General features: G+C 36.1%; 1 protein-coding gene across 1 annotated transcript; it reads left to right on the forward strand.

Moving 5' to 3' along the window:
• Positions 1 to 366: 366 nt before the first annotated feature.
• Positions 367 to 27979, forward strand: LOC117996318 (CKLF-like MARVEL transmembrane domain-containing protein 4). The gene is made up of 4 exons (XM_034984373.2): positions 367 to 744; positions 23059 to 23217; positions 23823 to 23924; positions 25173 to 27979. Exons 1-4 carry the CDS (start codon positions 589 to 591, stop codon positions 25266 to 25268), a joined length of 513 nt encoding a protein of 170 aa, XP_034840264.1. The 5' UTR covers positions 367 to 588; the 3' UTR covers positions 25269 to 27979.
• The last annotated feature ends 14 nt before the right edge of the window (positions 27980 to 27993 follow it).

A 27993-nucleotide genomic window follows, 5' to 3' on the forward strand; every position in this document is an offset into this window, starting at 1 on the left:
TGTACGCCATGCCCATCCATCCATAGACCATAGTTCGTCACGTTTGAATTTCAAATAACTTACGCCAGAGATTAATATTGTCATTTCCGAGCTACACAGTGATTATATCTTGATTATATACTCTTTGCCGAGCTAGTGAGATAAAAATTATTTTATCGATCAGATCAGTTCACAGTTTAGGAGGCAGCTCAGACCCCAGAGTAGTTTTCAATCCGTGACCTTGTAAGCGTGTAGATAATATAGGTACCAAGCTAAAACTGTACATGAACTCCATCTTTTGAAACTAAAATAAGTTTAAGAAAATCTTTCGTAGCCCTACGTACTACTAGGACAGCAGCTGCTATCGAAGCCGCTCGGCGCACACTGTAGCGGGTAGCGGCAGCGCGACGAGCGACCCGAGGACGGTCGCCACCCAATACCCATTCACGTTTCCCGTCATTCTTCAGTTGCGCACCGCACGAACTATACTACGCTCGCCGCCAGACGAAAATGTTTCTCGCGTTGTAGTGAGCTGAGGTTTCAAGTGACAGTGCTAGTGATTCAACAGACAACTCTTTCTATTCCAATCGAACGTTTTATTCGAAAAGGATGATGGCTCCCGAGACAGTGGTGACCGTAGATCACAACAAGCCCGCTCCACAACAGGCGCCGCCGCAGCAGCAGCAAAGCGGAGCGCTGGATTGGATCAAAATCAACGTAGAGTATTTTAAAACCCCGCCTGGCATACTAAAAATTATTCAGTTGGTGAGTACCTACCTACTGGCCTATTGTTTAATTTTATTATTAGTAGAGCTGCTAACTTTTTGAACTCACGCGAGTCGCGATTGCTAATTACTGTAGAGTTATCAAGTAAACGTGTAATTACGTTGTTTCCTTGTATCTGCCTGCATAATATATTTTTATTTTGTAGTTAGATGTCTACCTATTTGGATTGTTAATGATTAACTACCTACTGAATGCTAATAAGCTTTGGCAATTCCCATGCCTAAGAATTGTTTTGCTTAATTATTATTCAGCTTTATATAACTACCAACTTGGTCCTCGAACTTTCAGTAAGTAGGTTGCAAGATGTAGGTATTCAAACAAGGTTGTAGCTATAGCGTTGGTATGAGTATAAATGAGTAAGAGGCATTGTTAATAAATTCAGCAAAGATCTTAATCTATTTTATTTTAATTTTCGCTTACGGATTCTAGGCTAAGGAGCCTCATACAACTTAAACAGATCTCATGCAATGCAACGCTACCGATAGCTTTTCCCAGACGTTGATTGTTATTAATTATTATTAACAAGGAAAATATCTGACAAGAAAAAAATAAGCGCCGATAAAATACTACCTACCTACTTTACCTGTCGTTTATATGTAAGCTACTATATTATGCAAGTTGCAACTAAGCAGGCAGCTCTTGATAGGTATAGGTAGGTACCAGTGGCGTGCACAGGGTTTGAAGCCAGGGTAGGGATTAGTTAGGTAGGAACCTGTTTACTGGCAGGTCTTAATGAAAAATATGCATTGAGCTTACAACTGGGGTAAGCAGTGAATTTATGCCTCTATGACCTGCACGCTACTGCTAGTAGGTATTAGTTACTACCGTGGCTACTCACCATACAGGGTAAAATGAGTATTGTAGGTACATGATGTATATGTACCATCATGACACCATTGTAGGTATCTAATAAAGGCACAAATGCAAGGACGTGGGTACTTATACGTCTTATAATAATTATTACATCATAGTTAGATTCCTTACGTTGCATATAATACCTATCCCAAGAAAGTTATAACATTACAAATTTCAATGATACGTAATAGGCAGTGGCATGCAGCTCATAGAGGCATAAACGCACTGCTTACCCTCATTGTAATAAGTCAATGCTTATTTTTCATTTTAACCTGCCGTAAAATACGTTCATACCTAAATGCATACCCTGGCTTGAACTCTTGTGCACGCCACTGGTAATAGGTACGTAGGTAGAATGTTGTATATTACAAACTATAAATAGGTAGGTATCTAGCAATTGTGCGAATTTGTAATATGCTTGCCCAAACGCGTTGAAATCATCATTAAATAATGTTTAACGACTTTGTTATAAATAGGTACCTATACTAGTTAAAGATGCGACAGGGAAGAGAATCAGTCCCCTTATTATAAGTGCGAAAGTGTGTTTGTTTGTTGGTTTGTCCATCAATCAAGTCGCCACGGTGGAATTGACGCTATTTTTTGCATGGGTTAGATAAAGACCCGGAGAGTGACATAGGCTACTTTTTATCCCGGAAAGTCAAAGAGTTTCCACGGGATTTTTAAAAAACCTAAATCCACGCGGACGAAGTCGCGGGCATCAGCTAGTAATAAATAAAATCAATCTACTTTAAATCTTCAAAGCAACAGTGAATAGACCTAGGCAAGCGCGCTTCCCCTTCACTTCACAGGCTACATCATCCAAGGGCTACATCATCACTTGACACACATCATCACAGCATGCTTGATTGCAGCAAAACGCCAGTCTATATTTTTAAAAAATCATCTCGGATAGGTACCTACCTACCTATGCCTTCGTCAGTCAACAATGGTGCATTATGCACTTGCAAGTTGTTTTAAGACTTGTCAATGTCACGTTCGCATTATTGTCGGTTTGTTTACGCTAGTTTAAAACATAGGTACCTACCTATAAGTATACCTAACAACGTGCCATTTTAACTTTTTGTGTCCATGTTAAAAGTACGATTTTAACCTTATTTTAAAGGCGAACCCACGGTGAACCGTACTTTTGACATGACAGTTGACCCATAGAGTTAAAATGGCGTGTGAGGAGTCATTTTTTACGGACTATACACACGATTATCACGTCTTCGTTAAACGAAGACAACTGTGATGTTAGCCTTTCGTAGCTTACCTAAATTCTAGTTTCCTTCTGAAAATTTTGCGGAATATCAGTAAGAGTCACAGGGTTAGAGAGTGCATCAAACCTCTCCGCTTTTCCGCAGGGAGAAAATGTCTCCAATAAACCATCGACTAGCAAAACTTTTGTATTTTTGAAACTACAACTTGAATTGTTTTTATTTATGTAATTATGTTGGTACCTACCTTCTTATTTGATAATAATTTGAATGCCATGCATGCCCCGCCCGAAGGGCTACAAAATATTTTTAGATTTTTCTTTGTATATTCGATCACCATCTGCCCACAACTGTGAGTATTAACCTTACAATTAACTGGTCAAGTGCGTGTCAGAATACGCATAAGGTAGGGTTCCGTGCTATTTGCTAAAATGGTAGCTTTTTCTATGTAAAACTATGTAAACTATACCTATATTAAACAACGTATCGCAACGCTGGTTCTTCTCGGTAGGAACGGCATTCCGAACCAGTGGTAAATTAAACGGTAATGTAATAGGTAGGTGGCTATAACTGTACAACCTTACAGCTCCTAGTGCCTTTTTAAAATGGCTGCGACAGACAGACGTAGACGGTCTCTAAAGGAAACTATAGTAAGGGTTGCTTGGTTTACTATGGATCCCTAAAAAGACATCGAGAGCAACATGTGGTCGCTACTCGTAAGATCGAATTAGGCATCTTGGCCGCCCACGCAACAGAATCTGAATTGTCATTCTGTTAGTTTCTAACCGTATCCTTGCAATATTATTGGTCCGAATTACGTAGGCATTGGTACATTACGGAGTTGAGGAAGGCTCTGGAAAATTTAATCGACAGGAAGTGATTCCAAAATATGTAGTAGGCACTATTTACTTATTTTTGCCCGGCGACTTCATGCACGGTACATTATATGTATATTTCATGACCTATGTTACTTCTGGATAAAGTAGCCTAATGGTGAGAGAATTATTAAAATCGGTTTATTCGTTTCAGAGTTTATCGATTACAACCTAACACAAATATTTCCTTTCTTATGTGCAACTCAATAACGTACTTAATTATTAAGGTAAATTAAGTAATAGATTATTACCTAATTAAATATGCCTGAAAAGCTTTACTATTTGAGTCTTACGTAGTGTTTATATCCGCTTTAATCTATACTGATCCTGAGGATTGAAAAGTAAAACTTTTTCTCTCATGGAATTATTACCAACAGGCACGCTTACAGAAAATTGGCACAAACTAACTTATCCACTTGCAATTTTTTATTTTCATTAGAACAGGGAGGTAGATGAATACGAAAATACATTTTTGCTAAGACTAAAGACCGACCGCCATTACGATAGACAACGATAATAAATAATCAGATGATAGAGACTAGCTTCATGGCCATTTTTTTCGCTGTCGCGTCAGTTATTATTCTTATGCTCAACCCAATTTTGAATTTACCTATTGTATCTACCTACGATTTTCTGTACTAAGCATAGAATGACCACTATTTTATAACAAGGTACCTATTTACCTAGCACCTAGTATTTTTTTACCAAAGGTCTCTTACATTCGCTTAATTTTATGAAGCTATCTTAGGTAGGACTGGTATGTAGGTAGATATAGCTTCATAAAATAATCACAATGAATCACAATGTCGAGATTAACAAAAACCGGTGAATTTGACCTTGAACTGATATGTTAGGTATTTTTGCGGTAACTTATACATGAGATTAAGCAGTGTTCTTTGCGAGATTTTTTGTATTTTTATTCAAGCTGTCGATTTTACCTATAATATTTTTACGGTATGTGGATGAATTGGAGTTTTTTTGGGTAGGTTTAAAACTTTTGAATAATTAATCGATATTAGGTAGGTACTAGACTTAGTTACTAATTTGATGATGGAAAGTGACGATGCAATCTAAGAAGGAACGTGTTTGCCTTGAAATATATCTATTCACTGTTGCCTTGAACGATGATATAAGACGTAGGTATCAGGAAATACAAATGTTTGGAGGGTATTCCTTTCTACGATTACATATAATAATAATAATAAAGTAAGTTTAAAAATAAGTTAAATTATGGAAAAGATTTAAATGAAAATATCTCGATTTACTATTAAGTAAGTACTAAGTAATTATAAAATAGTGAAATGTAAATACGTTTTACCTTGGAATTTGTCGACTTCCTAAGGGAACATGAAATTGCTCTTGTCTGTGAAAACAATGAAACATGAAATTAATAGGAATCCATAATTATGGAATTGCAATTGCAACAGATTCATTAATTATTAATACATTAGATACCTATCATCATTACCCGTTTAAACTATTTTTATAGGTACCTACGCACTGTAATTAATGAGGTTAATTTTTACATCAATTATGTCCTCACTCCTAATGTATCGTGTCTACTCACCAAACCATTTACATAAAATCTCTATTATTGACCTGACTGATAACAAGCACTACTTGACACCTTCTAAATTCATTCCAAATGTATTAAATAATAATAATAATGTCCTCCCGACAGAATTGCGGCCACGAGCCGGGGGCCAATCTCTATAGAGATTAGCCAACTGCGCGGGAGATATTATATAGACTATATAATATCTCCCGCGCAGTTATATATTATTATTATTATTATTTATTATTATACCATAATGTGCACTGTCCTTACAGGGTAGTCCTAATGCGACAGTGCACTCTAATCTATCTTATACCTATTAACAATTATACTTAAAATTAAAAAATAAATTATTTACAACGATACTAAAATTATTAATCTACTACTTAACGGCTATCTTATGAGTAACTAATAATCCACATTGCTATCCTTGTGAGCTCAGTCAGAGAGCAACAAAAAATATCTATTCTTTCGGGTGCGGAGTGCGCGCGTCAGCGGCGCCTGCCTGAGCAAGTTGGTAGTTACGCCCGTACGCCATATTATATAGTGCACAAGTGTGTGCGCAAACACTAGTGCATTCTCTATTCCCTCACTCTCATAGCCCGATGAGACGGAAATCCGACACGACCGGGGAGAGATCAGGCGCAGGACCGAGGGCTTTACGTGCTCCCCGAAGCACGGGGGTGACACACCGCAAACTGCCTAACTCCGGGCTAGTACTGAGAATTTCTTAATAGAAAACCCCAATATTTACCTATTTTTGGCCCGACCTGGGAATCGAACTCAGGACCTCATCATGCTAACCATTAGACCAACGAGGCAGTTAAATAATAATATAAGTAACATAACGAAATTGTGAGCAAAATCGCTTCTATTTTTGCCGCTGTCTTAAAGATAACAATATAAGTAGTAAGTACCTACCTGAATGCTACCGAAAAGAATTTGCCAAGGACGCGCGGCCCGGAGCAAGATGAAAGTGTTCTACTTCTAACCAAGTGGCATACAACTAACTAAGACCATAGGACCATTTGAAAGAATAATTTACGTTGAACTCTATTAATGCAGAAGTTACCTTTCACCTTATAAACTGACTGGTCAATTAGTCTCGTCATGCCGTTATAATTGTCGGAAACCATTGACCCTTGACATTACCTCATTCTCATACGGACACCCACACAGAAAGCCTGAGTCGAAAACAGCTCCTTACTTACTTCTGCTTGGCACCAGAAATAATATTGCGTCATCTGCAGTTCCTGAATCACTGTAGTTTAAGAGTGCTGTACCCTACATCATCAGGGTTGAGGAGTTGGGACTTGGAGTTCAAACATAAACTCGTTGTATCTACAACATTAATTCACTATGAACACCTACAACATTAATCCTGCAGCATCAGGATTGAGGAGTTGGATCCAGAAAAGTTTATGGGGCCACCTCCGAAACTTTCTCTGTTGATTAAAAAGAAATTTGTAAATCGGTCCAGAAACCTGGCAACAATCGATGTACATACATAAAAAAAAGTCGAAAAAAAACGGGGCGAATTGAGAACCATCTCCTTTTTGGAAATCGGTTAAAAATAGAAATTGATAATGCCATAAACATATATTAAAAATGTTTGGCAGGCGGGGGGCATCACTTAGCTATGATTTCCAAACTCGATACCTACATAGCTATGAAAATGTACCCACTGAAACTTGAAATAATAGTACATACCTAATAATAATATAATAATTATTTCGTTTAAATTTAAAATTCAAAACTTTGTGATTGCGGATGATTATTTAAGCGAGAGCTTGAATTATTAATGAATAGATTCCTACGTTTCTACCAAAGCCCTATAAACTTCTATGTACTAATAATATGAGGGTACCTACTTACGTGTTGTTATAGAAACCTAAAATAACTTTTTACACTAGCCTATAACTTTTTCATAAAGATTACATGTTATGAAAAAGGTAGAGATAAGCTAGTATTTACTCAGTTCTGTAAAAAAACGATTATCAATTTATTTATTTTTTGTGATTAACAACACTAATCTGATGTAATGCGTGTTTAAAGGGCACCTCGACAGAATGATGAGTAATATCGCAGTTAAGGAATTCAGATTACATCAGTAAGTAGGTATATATATGTCCTTGGCGTGGCGCACGTTCGAACTCTACCATTATCGGTCAACGATAGGGTCGAGAAAGGTGGAAGAGGCCGAAAGCTTCGACCGAACAAGAAAATGCTGACGTGTTAGATTCTTTATCTGATTAAACAGTACGAAATATTTTTCAGAGAGAAACAATTCTAACCTATTTTTAGGTATGGCACCTAATACCTATGTTGTTCTATGTTTAAGTTGGAGGTAGGTAGAATTTACGATGTACATAATTTTCGTAGTACTGAAATTCATAATAATTTCCATTTATAAGATATATCGCCAGCTCACTACTGACCACGGGTCTATTTCTCAGAATGAGAAGGGGTTTTTGGCCATAGTCTACCACGCTGGCCAAGTGCGGATTGGCAGACTTCACATAATTTTGAGAACTCTATGGAGAACTCTCAGGTATGCTGGTTTCCTTACAATGTTAAAACAAGTGATATTTAATTTCTTAAAACGCACATATCTACTTAAGTCTGAAAGGATAGAGGTGCGTGCCCGGGATCGAACCCCTCCCGAAAATGAGGCCGATATCTTAACCAATGAGCTAGGATGTCACGACTGAATCACTGATATAATTATATGTTATAAATCTTTACATGAATAAACTACTTGCAGGTATAATTAACCTGACAAAATCTCAGCAGCCGAAGCACAATAAGTGCGACAATGCTTTATCGTGGCTTTTGCAACGCTTTGTCGATGTAAAAAGTATTTTCAGTATTTTCACACTGATTGCGCTTGGACTTACCGGGTATACAATTATCAGTGTATCTTTGACATAAACAAAAGACATGTTTTTAAAAGATAAAAGTTATTAACATGATAGATAAAAGTGACTCACGTGAGAATTTCCTGCAAAATGTTTTATCTCTTTGTTATCTAGGTAGCATTGGTTCATTCTACATACTGATATAATGAACCTACCCGTACAGTTTCGAAACTCTAGTTTTAGATTTTTACTTTAAAACCTATCCAAATATCTATTACGAATAAAATTGTTATTGTACTTATTAATAAGTTTGTTGACTTATTCACTATAATGGTCACTTTGTTATTATTCTAATCGTTGCATTTTTTATAAAACACGGTTTACATTGTCTTTGACGTAGGTACAGAAATAAAAATCATAACTTTAATTTTTCTACTATCACGGTTATAAAAATTAACGGCATGGTCTGCTGACCTGGCTGTGTAGCTACGATTGTGTTCAATCAAGCACATTGGTAGCACAGTAAAATTTTGATAAAATTTCATTCCATCTTTTTTTTCTAATCGTAGGTGAGTTTTCTTTCTAGAAAAATTCCATCTTTTGTAAGCGAAGTTTTTAAATTTTTGAAGTTTCAGATTTTTTTGCCTTTAAGCTTTGTAAACTTTATAAAGATTACAGATTTGAAGAAAAAACTACCTAACATTTTTTTTTATCGTTGACCAAAGTTGTTCAGAATTCACATTACATGTGTAAGAACTTGGATCTATGCATATGAGCATGGAATCAAGAGCCAATCAAGTGTTTTGGATAATAAAATCGAGAAATTAGAGAAAGTTGATCACTTTCAAAGCACATTTAAAAAAATGTCTGCTTGATTCGTACCGAAAGCTGGCAATTTTGCAACATCGTAGGGTATTTATTAAATGCAGATTAGCGTAGCACCTAGACTTGTGACCTAATCTTTATCTTTGTATTCCCGAAAAATCTTTGATTGGATTACTTTCATTATCAAAGTTTATGAAACGAGAAATCAACTTAGCTTATCAATTATTATGTTCTGTCAAGATATTATTAATTATCAATGACTGGAGAATGCAGTCCGTAAAAAAGCCCTTTTTCAGCCTGAACTCTACAAGACGTAAAATACTTTTATATAAATTTTTTGTTGTTACCTGGTATTGCGTGTACTTTCCGAATTTCAAGTAATCTTAGTTTTGAACATTGTTTTGAACAATTAATTTTTTATGAATGGCTTGCAAGGATTTAAATTTTGCAGTCGTACTCGTAGCTTTTATAATATGAGAGCGGCGTTGGGTGAAAGCTGTCGTCGAAATGAAAGTAGTTCTGGCGTTAACACATAGGTCCGGCAGTGCAGGCGATGTAGGGTTGCCATCGGTAATAGGTATATTTCAGTCATTTGTCAGTCATATTATGATAAATACTTGGCCCTGACTATCTATGACCTTGAAATTGTAATTGAGCGACAAATCCATTTTGTAATCTTCATCTCGTCCACTCCTCTCCATATGTACAATAACAATTGAGTTTAAAGTGACTGATTAGGTAGGTACATAATATGGTTTCGACTTACGAGGAAGAAGCTAACCGAGTGCGTTAAATAAGTAGGTACAGATATAAATTAAAAACCCCGGACACAAGAAACATCTAAAAAGTAAAACAATAATAATATGAATAGGCCCTTATAATCCAAGCTGTCGTCGATTCGGGGGACTCCTAAAGTTATTCATTAACATTAATTAGCTACTATGTATAATGTAGAGCTATTCTTCTGAATGACGGTCCTCCCACACGACGACGCACGGCTTAGATTAAAATATTACTACAAAAGGCCTATGCATATTATTATTGTTTTACTTTTTAGAGGGTTTTTGTGTCGGAAGTTTTTTAAATTTTTTAAATTTAATTTTTATTTTGTGTTTTTTAAACTTTATATTAGTAGGTAGTTGTAGACACTTGTGTTGAGCAGCCGTTTGCCTATGAACTTTTAGATTCCAAGTGTTCAAAAACGTTTTATTAGATATGCAAAATTATACGTGTTTAGGTTCAATAGTTTCTGCTCTGCATTATCAGGTAGTCGAAAATTGCTTGAAATGGTTCGTGTAATATACACACATTACGCACTACTTCGCCTTATTAGATTAATTCTATACAGGTAATCACCGATTTTATTATTCTAATAGGAAAACTAGAAAAGAGCTGATAATAGAGCTAAAATCAGTTCATTCGTTTAGGAGCTACGATGCCACAGATAAACACAAACACAGATATACCTACATGTCAAACTTATAACATCCCTCTTTTTGGGTCGGAGGTCAATAACAAGTTCAAAATGTAAATTTGCCGAGTGTGAATTCAAGAAAATAATTAAACGTTTACGTATTTTAATTTTTCTATGATCCACAACTGAATAAAGGTAGGTACCTACTTACTGAAAGTACATTTTTTCCTAAAGAAAACGGCGTCAACCCTATGTTGTTATTGCTCAGGCCATGTCGCCAACGACGGCTTGGGCGACAACCTGTTGTTTTCTCATCATTTCACGTTACTTTTCATGTCCATCTTCGATGAACGTTTTTGTAGATACCTACCTAGTAGGTACGTATCTACAAATCTAATAGACAGCTAGCTACGTGTAGTAAGTAGGTGGTACCTACTATACGTAGCTAGCTGTCTATAAGAATGTCGTTTAAGAATGTATTATCACAAAGGTTTTACTTAGCGACGGCTAGTAAGTTGTAAAATTCATCATCATCATCATCATCATCCACCGATAGACGTCCACTACTGGACATAGGTCTCTTGTAGGGACTTCCACAGTCCTGTAAGATCCCAGTTGTAAGATTACTTAATATTACTTGGTCGTACGTACCATTACCAGTACCTACTTAAATATTATGTACCTACCTACTATTTCTACCATAAGTTTTTAAGTTGATATTTTATTATGTAAACCTGTAGTGCGTAGTTAATTTATGTGTCAAAGTCAATAATTATTTATTGGCAACCAAAAAAGTCTACAATGGTTTATGGTGCCCAATTCGAGGGCTTTGACTTTATACACAGGTAGGTACATCAGAAACTATCATCGTAAAAAAAAAGTAGCTAACATCTAAATATGCATGCAATCACACACTCCCACTTACACACACACACATACACACACGCACACACACACACAAAAGCACACACGCATACACACACACAAGCATACACACACACACTGTTGTAATTTTATTATTGTATATACCTACATTTATTCTAAATCTATTCTGTTAAAAATAGTTTTAATTATAATTTTAAGTAATCTCTTTTGGCCTTCTGTTATAACTTGATTTAAATTTAAATAATAATTATGTATTTACGCTGTTGATTACTTTCAAATAAACAAAATAACTAATGAATATCTACCCTTTAATAAAGTTGGGCTATTCCTACCTACTATGTATTTATTATGAACCTGTGTATTATATGGGATAGACATAAGTATAATAACGTACTTATCTATTCTATGTACTTACACTAATATTTCATGCAAATTGCAAAGTACAATATTGTTATAATTCGTAGTCTTATGAAATACCTAGTCTACTAGTTTATGATGATCAATTAGTTCTACGGGCCTCGAGTGACGACACAATATAGGTATCTATAGTTCGCGACAGGTTGAGCTGGCAATGGGGGCATGAGACGGGGGGACGCCCCGCACACCCACGTTCGCCCGCACCGGGTTAGCGCGGGTTCTGTGCGGATGTGCGGGGCGTCCCCTCTCCGATTACCATTTCGACCTGTCGCGTACTTGTTATATAAAGTACAGTGCAAGTTACAACCAAGGTCAAAAGTACCTAGCTAGAGAGTTAAAGAGTATGTAGGTATAAAGTCCCCATACCTACTCTCGTTTACACTTTACACATATCATATTGACGATACATAGGTAATATATTTCTCTACCTTGATAAATTTACGATTCCATTGTAATTAAGTACCTAGGTAAGTAAATAGCGACATTAGGTTTCTCGCTTCACTGATTTACGTATATCTTTAAATCAATGCCTTTATGATTTCATTCAGAATGAAGTTGTTAGATAGTATTGTTTTCACAAGTTACGAAAACTGTGTTGTGTTGTAACATAAGTAACCGCAGTACACCTATTGTGTTGCGTATTTGCGAAACAGTTTGTTGAAGAGAACTCATATATGAATTGTTAATAAATATTTTCATGTAGGTAAGTTACCTATTTAGGTTTAATTACAAAAATGTTTGTAGGTTGGTAGTGTAAGGTGGTACCTACCTAATTATCTACAGGTGCACTGCATACACAAGACATTTATTTCAGTTGAAATTTGAAAACACGACATTTTATTTTAGAAATATTTCTATGTTGTTCTGGTAGAGTCTGTTCCTTCTGCAATAAAAATTGTTCTAGTTAGCTAGACCAATAACAAAATGAGTGAACGACTCATTATCTAAAATAATAAAATAATATTATTTAAATATTATGCCCGCGATTTCGTCCGCGTGGATTTAGTTTATTAAAAATCCCGTGGGAAGCCTATGTCCTTTCCCGGGATGTAAGCTAACTCCGTACCAAATTTCATCAAAATCGGTTAAACTGTTGGGCCGTGAAAAGCTAGCAGACAGATAGACACACTTTCGCATTTATCATATTAGTATGGATTACCTGCAGCAATTCGTAACGAAATGTGTGAACCTACATAGACGTCAAACTGTGCCTACATAATAAATTTAGAGATCACGAAATTAACACATAGAATGTACCTACGTAAGAAAGGTGCGGCACAAGAATGATCGTTACGCCGACATTGTGTCACGGCTTTTTATTCGCCGTAACTGCCGTGTCAATAATGTGTATTTTTGTTCGTTGCTTCAGCAACAGATGGGTTATTTTTGAAAGACGCCCTCTTCCTCTTGTTTTTGTTTTACTAGTTCAACGACACATGAGGAAACAGGTCATGGAAACGGCAACAATATAATTGCAATTGCACGTTATGTTAATTTCACTAAAATTTGTGATATCAGCCTCTAGCTGATTCGTCTAAAATAGATTTCTAAAAATACATTAAACAAGTGAAACATCAAGAGATATATATGTAAATTATAATAATAAAATTATTTCATCTTGGCGATTAAGAATTGATAATTGCAACATCAATTCGAAAGTTTGTGATTGCGGATGATTAATTATTTTAGTGAGAGCTTGTAACTGAATAAATAGAAATTATTTTTGTGTAAGTATTTAGAATACTTAGAGAGATTTAACAATTTGTGGGTGTCTGGTAGGGGGTTGCTACCATACTGTTTGACAATGCATGATGTGATTTCTAATCTGTTCCGAAGAAAATATAAAAAAAAAATTTGACGTAAGATTTTTACACCTTTATTACCTGTTATCTCCCAAAGCCACCATGATCCAAGCTTCATACTCGCTGATCGTTCCTCCCTATGTTGGGGACAAGACGCAGAGAAACTTTCAGCTTTTATAAAATAACGAAGGTCTGGCACGCGCTGTCTCTTAGTCCAGTGTGTTTTTGGCGAATAAAGCCCTATCTACTATTAATATGAGGGTACCTACAACCCACTTAATTAATGTTATGCAGACAGTATTTAAGCTACAATAATGTTTAAATGATGAATGGCGCTTCCAAATTCCGGCTTGACAGAAATATCTCCTGACTTTGAGAGATAAAGTTAATTAAAGAAATAGAGCGAGAGGAACGGATAAATTAATGATACGTTCAAGAGTCACCACTGGCCTTTTAACTCCCAACACTGGTGCTGCTTATTAAAACCTATTTATCCTATTAAACCAGACAAGGAATTATCTTGAGTAGGTAGCTTTATTAAAAGCCAACTAGCTACAGTCCGTACAAAATGACTCCTCACGCGCCATTTTAACTAGGTGGGTCAACTGTCATGTCAAAAGTACGGGTCACCTTTAAAATACGTACTTTTGACATGAAATTTGACACAAAAATTTAAAATGGCGTATGAGGATCTATCGTAGGTAACTAATTATTAACATTCTTTAAATTTTCATACCAAGGAGCAATGATAGGTACTTAGTATACCTACAGTATTATTGACGCACGAGTCAAATGACATCATATAGGTACTTACCTATTTGAGCCAAGACAACATAGTAAACAAACATTCAGTACATAAAAGGTGTACCAGTTGACAGAGATGGTTCGTGAAGTAGGGTGCAAATTGCAAACTGCCAGGGTTCGATTATGGTAAAATGACAGCTACAGTGTAAAAATCGGAACTAACACTCTTTCGCTATTGGCCAAAATCCATTGTCGCACCAAGAATACCTACCATATTTTCAGCCACAATTGAATAGTACTTGATTGATGTAGCGTTTCCTTAGTCGACCAGTATAGGTTGTGGGAGAATGTCAACTTCGTTGAATTCCTTGATTTTTACGTCAACTGTCACCTGCATCCCGCATCCTACCCCACGAGTCACGAGCCGTCTCGTTGAAACGGTATAAGTAGGTAATATAAATATACCTAGTGATTCAGACAACACTAGCGATGTTAGTGTGATTTATCGACGATCTTATCGCCTTATCTATCCAAAACAATGTCACTATCTCTATGAATGTCACAGTCAACTAAGTATAGCGCACACCTAAGATGCCTGTCATCTCACACGGTATCTAGATTCTAGATCACTATAGTATGACGAGTAGGTATCAGTTATGTTTTACTAATGTATTTCTCATGATGCTCCCACACAGTAGTTACCTTGCAGTTACAAACTGTTGAATAACATTTGTTAAATCTTTACCAAGGTAAGGACTATTACGATACGACACGGGGCCATCAACGCACGCTGCGTTCCACATTAGGGCCCCTCCCGTTCCCAGGGATTCAGCGTAGGTAAATCCATTATAAATAAGCCGTGATAACTGATAGCCTAGTGGTGAAAACGCCCGTCTCCTATTTGGGAGGTCGGCTTATTTTTCGTAGCCTGGAATCGAACCCCTGACTTACCGAATGAGGCATATTATTTATAATTTTTATGATAGTGTTTTTACCTACATTTCTAATTTTTAAATTTCGAAATAAATTGTTCGAAGTTCGAACCTGCGACTCCCTGGGTATTGCATCCGGAGCGCCTTAGACCGCCAGGCCACGGTTCACTTGCTGCCAGTGCCGAATTTTGAGAAAAAATGAGTAAAAATTGTTTAGAGGCATATTAGACAGGTATGTTATTAAATGATTATAACGTGGAAGGTATATTACATTTTTTATAATGTGAAAATTACTACAAATCGATATCCAGTAAGATAGTACCTACCTACCTAATGGAGATTTATGAACAAACGATTTAAATCCATTCCAAACAGAGTACCGTTATACACTTGCGTCGCACTTGACACCAAGACATCTTTCTCATCATTAATGATGAGTTTTTCACACAATGTATGGCATTGTTAATTAAAAATACCTTGAACCAACTTATATTTAACCTACTTGTATTGGAAGCGGTCTGTGATGTAGTTAAGGAGAGGTAGGTACCTAGCCCACGCCACACCTGGCTAACCGGCCAAGTGCGAGTCAGAGTCGCGCACCGAGGATTCCGTACTACAGTCGTATTTTTTCGACATTTCGCAAGACAAATCAAAAACTATTATGCATAAAAATAAATAAAAATCTGTTTTAGAATGTACAAGTAAAGCCTTTTCATATGATTCCCCACTTATTATAGTAATCTTACTTTAAAAGTGGAAAATACTAATATTTATTCATGAACACATTTTAATTTTTTTCTTGTGATGTAACCCCAAATTCACAGTTGTAGGATTTTTTCTTTTACTTGTGCTATAAGATCTACCTACCTGCCAAACATGGTTCTATAGGTCATCGAGAAGTGCCGTATTTATGTTTTCTTGACAGCCACGACAGACAGACAGACGGTCAGACAGACAACTAAGTGATCGTGTAAGGGTTCCTTTTTTCTTTTTGAGGTACGGAACCCAAAAAAACCTACGTTTCGTACTATATCTACATATCAAATGAAAAGAAAAGTCACGATCTAAAAATAGGTCTATAGGTATAGAGAAAGATTGGGGCCGATTCTCTAGTACACAATCTCTAAACTAAACTAAATTAACAGGTCTAAATCTAGTGCTTTCCTTTTCCGCAAGCATCATTATGAAAGGGATAGCAATAGATTTAGACGTGATATTTTAGTTTAGTTTAGAAATTGTGTACAAAGGAATTAGCCACAATAGCTCAAGTTTTATAACGATTGTAATCTTTTCTGCGAATCAGTTTGACCTGCCTACGTTATTCGAGACATTTTATGGTACCTACTACCTACCTAATAAATGTGTTAAATTAATACTGAATAATAATTTTCATATGGGAAGTCATGTAGGCGAGTAAAATACAAGTAGGAGGCAATGTGGAGGTCGTTTTTGGAATAACGAAATAAGAATGAGTGATCATATTATTATAAAATATTTCGGTTTCCAGGTTAAATTGCGTCATTTCTGCATGCGTGCGCTCTAAACGACCATAAATTGGCACTTTAAATCCAATACCTACTCTATTAATATAGCTTGGTACCACTTCACACTTCGTCTAACGAGATAAGATCTTCGGCGCACCAATACAAATATATCGTACCTATATTAAGGGTTCCATTGTTTTGCTATGTTGCGTAGAAAATGAGATTATCTAAAACCTCTGTTTGAATCTTGATGTGCTGCCTCTGCCGCAGAGGCGGCCGAGGCCTGTCGGGCAAAGGCGTTTTTCACGTTCCGGTAGGATGCCGTGTAGGTATGGGCCTAAAAAACAACAACATCCATCTTCTAGATCTTGGTTATCATATCTTTTTTTCGTTTTTTTTCTCGACATTTTACATAAAAAAACCGGCCAAGTGCGAGTCAGGCTCGCGTAATGAGGGTTCCGTACTAGTCGTATTTTTTCGACATTTTGCACGATAATTCAAAAACTATGATGCATAAAAATACTTTAAAAAATCTGTTTTTGAATGCACAAATGAAGCCCTTTCATATGATACCCCACTTGATATATTTATCTTACTTCGAAAATAGAAAATCCTAATTATTAGTTTATGACCACAATTTAATTTTATTGTGTAATGTAACCACAAATTCACAGATTTCATATGTTTCCCCGAATGCCAGCTATAAGACCTACCTAACTGCCAAATTTCATGATTCTAGCTCAACGGGAAGTACCCTGTAGGTTTCTTGACAGACAGACAGACAGACAGACAACAAAGTGATTCTATAAGGGTTCCATTTTTCCTTTTGAGGTACGGAACCCTAAAAAGGAAATTTATTATTTTATTATAATATAAAAAAAGGAAAAGCAGACTGACTGACTGACTGACTGACTGATCTATCAAAACACAGCTCAAACTACTGGACGGACCAGGCTGAAATTTGGCATGCAGATAGAGGCTATTATGATGTAGACATCCGCTAAGAAAGGATTTTTAAAACAGTGGTTTAAAATTGGTGTATTGCACACGGACGAAGTCGCGGGAATAGACTAGTTTATTATTATTCGAATGTATAAATGCTTACGAACTAGGTGAGACCTAGTCACGCGTAAACATGACATAAAAACCGTAAAAAAGTGATTTCTTCACACGATTTAAGTTTATTTAATTTAACTAGATTAGAATTTGTAATCCAGGCGTGTATATGGTGAGCTTGCGGAAGAAGTAAGGTGTGTGGTAACGGGATGCGCGTAGTGATGGCGCGAGACGGTCGTTGACATGAAAATCCCTATTTGCTGTAGTAACAGTTTCTCTATCCATTAGCATGTTTTCACCGTATTTTTTCTAAGCAAATTTGCTTTTGTTGTTTTTAAGTTTACAGTATTATTAACCATTGATGGTGGAAGAGCCAATAGTTTTAAATTATTCTAGGTTATTAACTAGTAATAGTTGAACTAAAAACTACTTGACAAAATGATAACAAAAATATTTAGGTACCTACCTATACCTTGTCTCTGTATTGTACTACCTATCTCTACAAACAAGTGCCTAATCTAACATACATAACTAGGTATGGATTAAATTAATCTAATTAGCATACCTACATTTACTTCAAAAGGTACTTTTTTTACGAATACCTACTAAAAACAATAGCTAGGTGCTTGAACAAAATTAATGTGGCAAATTATTCCGAAGTTTCGTTTATTGTAAGCATAGTAACATTCGTAACTCATGTGTTCGTATAGTGTCAAAATAAGTATGTACTAGATAGATATAATAATATGTAGTAGGGTAGTAGGTAATTTCTATAGTTCCGTATACTTAATTTCAATAGTTATGTTACACGGATATCAATACAAGTACCATTTTCACAAATATCAATGATATAATCTGTGTTTGACACGCACGCCCCGATAGCAAATGCAACGTACGGAAGTATGGTTGCTGAGCAATCGACGTGTTTTCGGGTGCGTCGGTCGTCGACCAACCAACGTACCCACTGACCCAAATGTTACCTCACAATATTTTCACTTTACGCCTTGAGTTTACGATTAGTGAGCGTTTTTAACGATATAATATGTGTATGTAAAAAAATGCTTCATTGCTTTGCTTTAAGTAAAAGTTTTGAAGACTACTATTTTCTTTATAAACCACCTAGGTATGAAGAAGAGATAATGTAAGCAGTTAAAGTAAGCAAGTTAAAGAGATAATGTAAGCAGTTCGTTATACCGAATATAATTAAGTATGAAATTGTAAACAATACTTCAGCAGTCATTTGGTTCAGCAGAAACAGAAAACAAAACAGTAAAATTGTTATGCTAGATTTCGCTTGGTTATAAATAATATACCTAATTATTTATTTAATAGATAAGCAGTACGGCTTGACAATCCATATCCACAATATACATACTTAATTATAAATAATATGACTAAATTTAGCAAAGTAGTTGCATCCTGGAGGCAGGAGCGTAATATAGAGAGAGAGCGTATAATTTTTATACTGGAAAACCAGAATCCCTATGTACTTATTAAAAAATCCACGTGGATGAATTCGCAGGCTAGTTTGGGGATAATGCTGAAAATAATATAGATAGATGACGGTGCCTATATTAAAAAAATTCTTGGCGCGAAGTAACAAGTTTTAGAATGCCTCAATATGACTGATCTCATGAGAGTTGAGAGAGCTCTGAGAATGATAGAACGGTATATAATTACTGTAAAGTTACTCTATATTCAAAGAAACATCAACCTGTGGTCGGTCGATATTTCTTTGAATATTCTAAGTTAAATTGAAGGTTGCGTGGTTATAGCGCCCCTCTAGTAGGTACTAATTACTTACCTTCTAGCCTTAGTGTAGTTCTAGGCTTTAGAACATAGCGCAGGTACCTTCTAACCACATACAAGTAAAACGTGGATTTTACCTAGCCGATCACACAACCTTGAAGACTTGAACCATAATATCAGTAGCGACAAAACTAGTGTTTGACAAAGTGATTTTTGCACGGATATAGTTAAAGCACATGAGTAGATATCCATATCTACTCGTGTGGTTAAAGACCTGGATGGTGATATTACTTTCTAGTCCGCAACGTAAAGAACTCCCACGGGATTTTTAAAAACCCGAACCAAGTCAATCGTTGTAGTTGAGTCTGTAAACTTATCAATATGCTACATGGAGTTGGAATCGGAAATCCGGCCACGTTCTGTTATTTAGAGCGATGCTTTAACGTGTAAAAACGTAGGTTTTCGATCCCATTGATAGAAATCGTATGGCAACTGCGTCCCATACGTATTCATGACGGCGTAGCTAAGGTAGGTACCTACGCCACTTTCACCAACAGACGGCACGTCACACGTGACATCGATTTTTGTCCCCATTTTGTATTACCGTCGCAAATATCACGTAGAATTATTTTGAACAACCGGTCTTGTTTTGTACCTACCCGTAGCATTTATTCCTTCTTAACCTAGGAATGGTAACCTTGTTACTTCATGTAACTTAAACATAATAATTGCTTTTTCAAAAATCATTAGGGAATGAGGATCTAGAGCTTGACCATTGCATTGCATTGATGTCGTGATTTTTGACTATCTACCATACAACCCCAACTTCTACTGCGATTAATATGTTGCGCACTCTCCTAAACACATCCATCAGATACTAGGTAGGATCTGAATTACTTACCTAGGCTTTCTCCTAAATACTTTATTTTTCATAGGAGATCTCTTTTCATTAAAAATTTATAACGATCGGATGTGTATCTTCAAGTATTTTTGTCGTGAAGAGTTGTAGGATTGTTTTTGAAAGAACACGTCCTGTTTGTGCCTATGTGTTTATTGCGACAACTATACGTAGGTATGTGGTATCGGCGCGGGCGCAAGCAATATGAAACCGGTTCCTGTGTGCAGAGGCGGGGGAGGAGGAGAGAAGGCTTCGATGGACACCGTTGCCCTAGTGGTACCAAGATATTACCGCTAGTTATTTCTGTTAAACACCTATTAAATAAGTTATAGAAAATGCACTGCAATAGGTAACTTATTAGTGACAAATTGTTACCAGCGTTCGCGTGAACAACGGTGGAAAACAATGCTTTGAACATAATAAGGTATCTTAATAGATGATAAACGAGTTTCCATGTTTCATGTCGATTTTTCAAACTTAAATATCAGTTCTTGGTTTTCAGAGTGTGCCCACTGCAAACTACATAATAATTGTAGTAGGTACCTACATTCCCATTCCTTTTACATGCGAAAATGAAAGTTTAATCAGAGAATACCTACTGTGAAAGTGTGAATATAAATAAATACAGATATTTAGGTAACCTACCGTCTATCGAAAGATATCATCATATCATATCATCATAGGGCAGGTTAAAACGTAGTTGGATAGACCCAGTCACCCAAAAAATTGTAAGTTTTTAAATTGGTGGCGAACTATTTGTACTTATAATAGGTAATATTAATAGATTTAATTAATCATCATCAATAGTAATAATAATAGCCGGCTCACTACAGAGCACGGGTCTCCTCTCAGTATGAGAAGGGCTTTGCCATGATAGTCCACCACGCTGGCCAAGTGGAGGTGGACATCGTAACCACTAGGCTATCACGGCAATTTACTTTCCTTACCTTCTTATTATTATTATTTAAGTTTATTTACATTGAAAAGTGCTTTTTCTGTCAGCAAAAATCCTATAATCAAACAGGGTTTCAAACGGCATTAAGTAGCGGTCTGCATAAATTGTATTGGTTTTGTTTAATGATTTTGATAAACGATGAAGTCAACCTTATTTATAAGAATATGCTCGTACCTCCTTGCTACCATGTGATAAGAAAGCTTGGATTTGACTCGCTCCAGCAATGCACGGGGCTGCAATTGCTTGTAGGTACAGTATGGTATAATAATATTGTAAATTGATGACTTAAAAAGAGCAACCGCCGAGTTTCTTGCTGGTTCTTCTCGGTAGGAATGGCATTCCGAACCAGTGGCCAATTAAACTAGTTAACTTGTAATAAGTCTACTTGAATAAAATAAATTCTATTCTATTCTATTCTATGCTACCTACTTACAATAAACGAGAAATTAATTTGCGTAGGTATGCATATTTTTAGGTGTATGCGAATTAAAGTTTTATTAAGTAGAAGGAGGTAATTTTTTTGTTTGGGTGCAAATGCAATCAAACCTGTTGACAATTTCGGTAGCATTTGCATTTGGAAAAATTGTAGCATCAGGATAGTAGTTTTATCATTTGGTGCACATCCGATGAATATTATATCACCAAAAACATTTCATGTAAATTTGGTTGCCAAGACTCATACGTTCATAATGCTTTCACTGTTAAAAAGTTATGAGATCTCTAGTAGAGCCAAGCCCCGAGCTGAGCTTCGATTTGTACTGCCCATGGGACTTGTCCCAAGTCCAAAGTAGTCTGTATCACATTTATAATATTAAATAACAAATAACTCTACTTATAAGCCCTGATTCTACAATTTCTACATCTTGGTAAAAAAAGTATGGCTTGGCCGTTTAATGTTGAAATCTCGCAAATGTATAGTGGGGTCATTTTCTTGATTGTCGCACAAACTATTCCTTATTCCAAACTGTTATACCAGATAAAAATACCACGAACATTAAACTAGTATTCCTAATTGGAGGTTTGAGATTCAATCCCGTAATATGTAAGTATGTTTTCTTGCTTTAAAGGTGAAGGAAAACGCCGTAAGGAAATCTGCATGCCCAGAAGATATCTATAATGTTCTCAAAGGTGTAGGAAGTCTGCCAATCTGCTCTTGGTCTGAGTGGTAGACTGAAGCCTTCTCATTCTGTGAGGAGACGTGTGCTTGCTATTGTTGGACTGTTGATTGTAACTTGGGATGTAATAAAACTAATAAAATATAGTAAATGGGTAGGTAAAGTTTAGTAAAAAGTACCCATAAGTTTAGTAAAAAGTACCTAACAAAAAGTACGCTTTGTTCATGAAGGTAGTACCTAGATACCTAGTAGGGTAAGTGCGTGTGACCGAATAATCAATATTGGTCTAGACTTGTGAGTTGTTGTCTGGACTTTAGACGAATAATGTTTAAATTACAATATCACATGAAGTCTGCATGAAGTTAAATAATAGAGAAATCACCCACCCATACGCTTCATCTTGTATCTACTTTTTACTAACCAACAAACGTATTACGTTATGTACCGTACATCGGCCTTTAGAATGACATTTCGGCTCTGTAGAGCGTTGTCTCTGTCACTCATACCTATATGATGTTTTGTCGGTTTCAACGACAGAGACAGTGCTCTACAAATTAGCTATCTCCTTCTAAAGGTCGATGTACAATACTTTCGGCCGCGTACTGTAAATGATTTATTATTTTACCTTTTTTCATAAAGCTTTCTCTTTCGTTTCAGGTTTTAGGCATTTTATGCATGGCGTTAGGAACACCATGGGCGTCCGCGTGGTTTGTCTTCGTTGCAGTGACGTCATTCATTACCACTCTAATGTGGAGTTTCGTCTACTTCCTTAGCATCAGAGAAGCGCTCAAGATACCTATTAACTGGGTCCTCTCCGTAAGTGATACTTTAATATAGTAGTTTATAAAATTAGAACTTTTTAGTATATTGTAGTAATGTATATTTACCCTCTCTCATTCTGAGAGGAGATTCTTACTCAGTAGTGGGCCGGTTGATGGGTTGACCATGATGATGATGGTACCTACCTACGTGTAATTTATACCAAAAATGTAAAAGAGCTTGGAAATAAGCCCTGAGCAACACCTAGATAGATAGTAACCACATCCGGGCGACTCCACATTACAACGAGTTCGTCAACTTAAACTTTGCAAATAGTTCAGCAAAATTTACCTTAATCAGGAGATTATTTATAATCAATTGCGGTTTTCCCTTTCTAATTCACTACTAGTACGCGACAGGTCGAGATGGCAATCGAACTGGGAACGCCCCGCTCACCCGCACAGCCCCCGCGTTAAACCAGTGCGGGAGAGCGCAGGCGCTGTGTGGGCGTGCGGGCGTCCCCCCGCGCTATACCCCGATTGCCATCTCGACCTGTCGCGTACTTATAGTATATTAGGTACGAGGGGCAGGGTACCCAATTGAATAGTTTGTGATAATGCGCAACAAATCAGTATTTTCAAATTTGTTTTAAATTTTTACAGGAACTCATCAGCACGAGTATAGAGACGCTTTTCTACTTCATCGCATTCATTGTGATGTTCACATCCGTTCATGGCAACTATGGCCGTAATGTTGCCGCTGCTGTAAGTATAAAGTTTACCTACCTATCAAAGACATTTTAAAACTCCACAAGGCAAAGCTCATACATTCGTATTATAAAAAGTCAAGACAATGCTGGAGTACGCTTGCGTGAAACACGCATCCGTGTAGTGGCACGAAATAGTAGGGGATTCGCCGCTTCTGCCTCAGGCCCTGGATCTCCTCCCATGCCTCCGGGGCTTGGTAGTTAATGTGATAGTGCATTTACCTGTGTTTCTTGGTTAATAATAATTGTCCTTCAATAACACCGCAACGGCCCTACGGATCGACGTGATTTTTTTGCATGGGTGGAGCCGGAGAGTGATATTACGCTACTTTTTATACCGGAAAATCAAGGAGTTCCTGCGTGATTTCTAAAAAGTAATTCTACGCGGACGAATTTGCGGGCATCAGCTAAGAATCAAATTAAGAAGCCTTCCGGGTGTTTATGATCTATAACAAAAACAGAATTATGAGCCTCTTTTGCAATAATAACACTTTTATTACGTGTTCTGTGCCAGTTTCATTGACCATGATGGTGATCCTATTAAAATTTGGTAGGTATCGATAAATAAACAAATGAAAAGGTAATAATAATAATAATTATAGCTCCCGATTATGAAACCTTTTAGTCTTTGTTTACAGAATGCTAACATCGGTCTTTTGATGAGCTTAAAATAAATTACGATTACTAGTTATGTATTAGTAGGCAATAGGCAATTTAATTAACAAATTCGTTTTAATTAGAGCAGAGTAAGAGTTAATCGCTTATACCTACGTATTTCATAAAAATAAATTTTCATCCGTTTAGCGGCGGTTTTGTCAAAAGTTACTCCAGTACAGATTATAGCTTCCATCCGAGATGCGGACAAAGACTTCTTTTTACGTCAAAAAATCACAGAGTTCACACGGGATTAACAAAATTGTCTCGTCTGCGTGCACACACTGCACACCACTAAATATATACAAATATTTTAAAGAATTGAGCAAGGCATTAAACTTTTAATTTATTGTTATAGATACAGCATTCTTATATGTTTGGCTATATTTTTAACTAGATGATGCCCGCGACTTCGTTCGCGTGGATTTAGGTTTTTTTAAATCCCGTGAGAACTCTTTAATTTTCCGGCATAAAAACTCGGTACCAAATTTGATCAAACTTGGTTTAACTGTTGGGCCGTGAAAAGCTAGCTAGACAGGCAGACAAACTTTCGCATGTATGGATTATTTAATGAACTTTTTTTTCACTTCAGGTTTTCGGTATCTTCAACACGCTGGCGTACGCGGCCAGCTCCTACTTTCTGCTCCAAGAGCACAGGACCAGCAGCAGTCCGGCGGGCACGGCGTGAAAGGAAAGGCCTGCGTTGGCTCATCGTCAGAACAATAAATAATTGTTGTTTTTAATTTTATTACACGAAAACTTTATCTTTTGTACAGTCGTTGAATACAAATTATAATAAATAAGTAATTTTATTTTCGACGAATATTGTTAAAATCTAATATATTACAAAGTTTTATATTATTTTATATTGTAGTAGGTAACTAATAAGAAAAAATTTAACGGCCATAAATTGAAAGGGCACTCTATCTTTTTTCTATCATTATTCGAGTCAAATTATTTCCTATGTATCGTTTCTACCTCCAATATAGGTATGTGCATTGATTTTTTTTCTTGTATTGTATTATCTGTGGGAAATTATACCTACTACTACTTAAAAAGACAATGCTCGTATTATTTTACCTATGATGGAATAAGATTGACTTTTAAGTAGGTAGTACTACACACAGATCACCTACAGCTCCAAATACAAGTATGAGCTGTTATGATGCATATATAGTTACATATTATTTTGTAGGAGGAATGATGTTCGGTGTTATGTTATATTTCAACGTGTCCACTGTCCATTTACTTAACAAATATTAGGTGACTGTTTGAGATTTATATTCATTAAGTCAAATGGGATATGTTTGTGGTCTGATGTATCATTTGCATGTATTATTATTACTTTAAGATATCTCAATTTTTATTTGTAGGTATTAATAAGTTAATTACGACATTCGGTGTTCACTGCTAATTTCTTTTCTATGTATCTGTGACAAGCACTGTGAGTGCACGATGGATCATACCTATAAGTAGTTATTGCATATTTTGTTAAAGCTAGTCTATAGCTTATTTCAAACTATGGGATATAAATTATATTACTTACCGTACCATACCAAATTTTCTCTAAAAATTGGTATGTATGTTGGGAACGGCAATATTGGCCATACTTTGATATAATTTATATCCTATAGTGTGAAATAAGCTTAATTTTTACAACTCTGTATTATTTCAAATTCTTCTAAAATATTTTTATTATTCGTCTAGTTTATATATATTTTCATTTTGTACCTAAAACTTAACATTGCTCTACGTGAAATAAATATTTTACACATCATAATAATTACCCATGTACCTAGAATCTAGATACCTATCTATAACTTAGACATACACCAGTAAGACATCACAAGTTTTGCAAGTAAAGCTATTTATGCGCATTTTTTAGTAGTTTATTGAAAGGTTCTCTAGCGTGCTTGCCAGCGTTCTCCATACAAACGTATTTTTGTTCTTATTTTGATATTAACCCGTCAACACCGCAGTTTTGTAGACATGTTCTAGAGATTCTAAACGACATGGGTTCAAAGATTTAAGTACATATAAAATATGTTTAAGCTCGTGTAACTTTGAAACTACTTACATATTTTCATGGAAATCTGGCAAACCACAGACAAATATATTTGTTTCTAGAACGTGTCTAAAATTTCATTAAGTGTTATTGGTTGAGAACCAAAATGCGTTTGTATGGAGTACGCTACGAACAAACTCCTCAATATAGTGGTTTTTTTTTGTTGTTGGATCTAGATTATCATTAACGTTAATTGATGATAAGTAGTACTGATCTCTGAAATTCCACAGCTATCTACGTTAAACCAGCTACAAAAATAATTAAGTTACATCTTTGTGCGCTGTAATTTGACAGTTATAAAAGCAAAAAATCATAAGTACCTAATATTATCAATGATATTATTTTTCTTGCAAAGGGTTGGGCAGCCGCAGGAATTGGACCCCAGTAGGTAGGTACTGCAAACATAGACGTGTAGTTTCGACATGACTTAGGGCGTTTGTGCACTCATTCGTATTCGGTTCGTATCCGTTATTATTCGAAGTGGCCGTCATACAAATACGTACTTTAGATTCGTATTTTTTTCACGGATCCGTAAAAACGGATGCGTGCACAGCTCCCTTAGGCTGAGATTTATAGAGCGTACTTTGAATTTGCTCAGACTTAAGTTCCAATTAAAACGAAACATACTTAGGTATACCTACTAACGATAAAGCGCTGTCTTGTTTTAACAGTGTCTTAAGCACAGGTCATAAGTTTGAGCAAAGTCAAAGTACGCTCTATAGATTTCAGCCTATGAGCGGCCCATACATGGACATCTTGAGCTGTTGATCTTTGAATACCATGGATCGCGAAAAACAACTATGTATGTAAGAACCTTGCAACAACGAACGTATGTATGTACAGTGTTTACGGACCGGTTTTGAGCGGTCGACTGCAGCAGTTGAATTGGCAACTGCAAGAAGTTGACAATTCAACAGCAATCGGCAAGTAAACCCCACGATGACAGTATGACCACTCAGACCAGACAAGTTTGTTGAAAACGGTAAACGGTTCTAAATTTTATTATAATATGTAAGGTTTGCTTAAAATATCGATGTTATTTTGAAAAGAAAATTAAAACTTTAATAAGTCAAGATTTTTCAATATTTAGAAAGGTGCATATGTACAGATTTTAGCGTAGGTACTTACCTACTTTGTGTCATTTTTGTATTCTTTACTACTTTTTTATAAAGTTAATTATAAAAGTTGTGCAGTTGTTGTTAAGTTATGAAATACGAGTATGTAAGTTGATTTTGTACCTAAGTACCTTATGACAGAGTGTAAGGGTCATAAATTATAATATACACTTAATTTAACTCATATGTAAAGGTTTAATAAACACGTGTTAACATTTATTTGTCTTTATTTC

This window comes from Maniola hyperantus, chromosome 3 (assembly GCF_902806685.2).
Source record: "Maniola hyperantus chromosome 3, iAphHyp1.2, whole genome shotgun sequence".
NCBI classification, from domain to species: Eukaryota; Metazoa; Arthropoda; class Insecta; order Lepidoptera; family Nymphalidae; genus Maniola; species Maniola hyperantus.

Coding starts and splice junctions, on each gene's coding strand:
- LOC117996318 (XM_034984373.2), top strand. CDS start 589: ATGATGGCTCCCGAGACAGTGGTGACCGTAGATCACAACAAGCCCGCT. Junction 745..23,058: donor TACTAAAAATTATTCAGTTG/GTGAGTACCTAC, acceptor CTTTCGTTTCAG/GTTTTAGGCATTTTATGCAT. Junction 23,218..23,822: donor CTATTAACTGGGTCCTCTCC/GTAAGTGATACT, acceptor AAATTTTTACAG/GAACTCATCAGCACGAGTAT.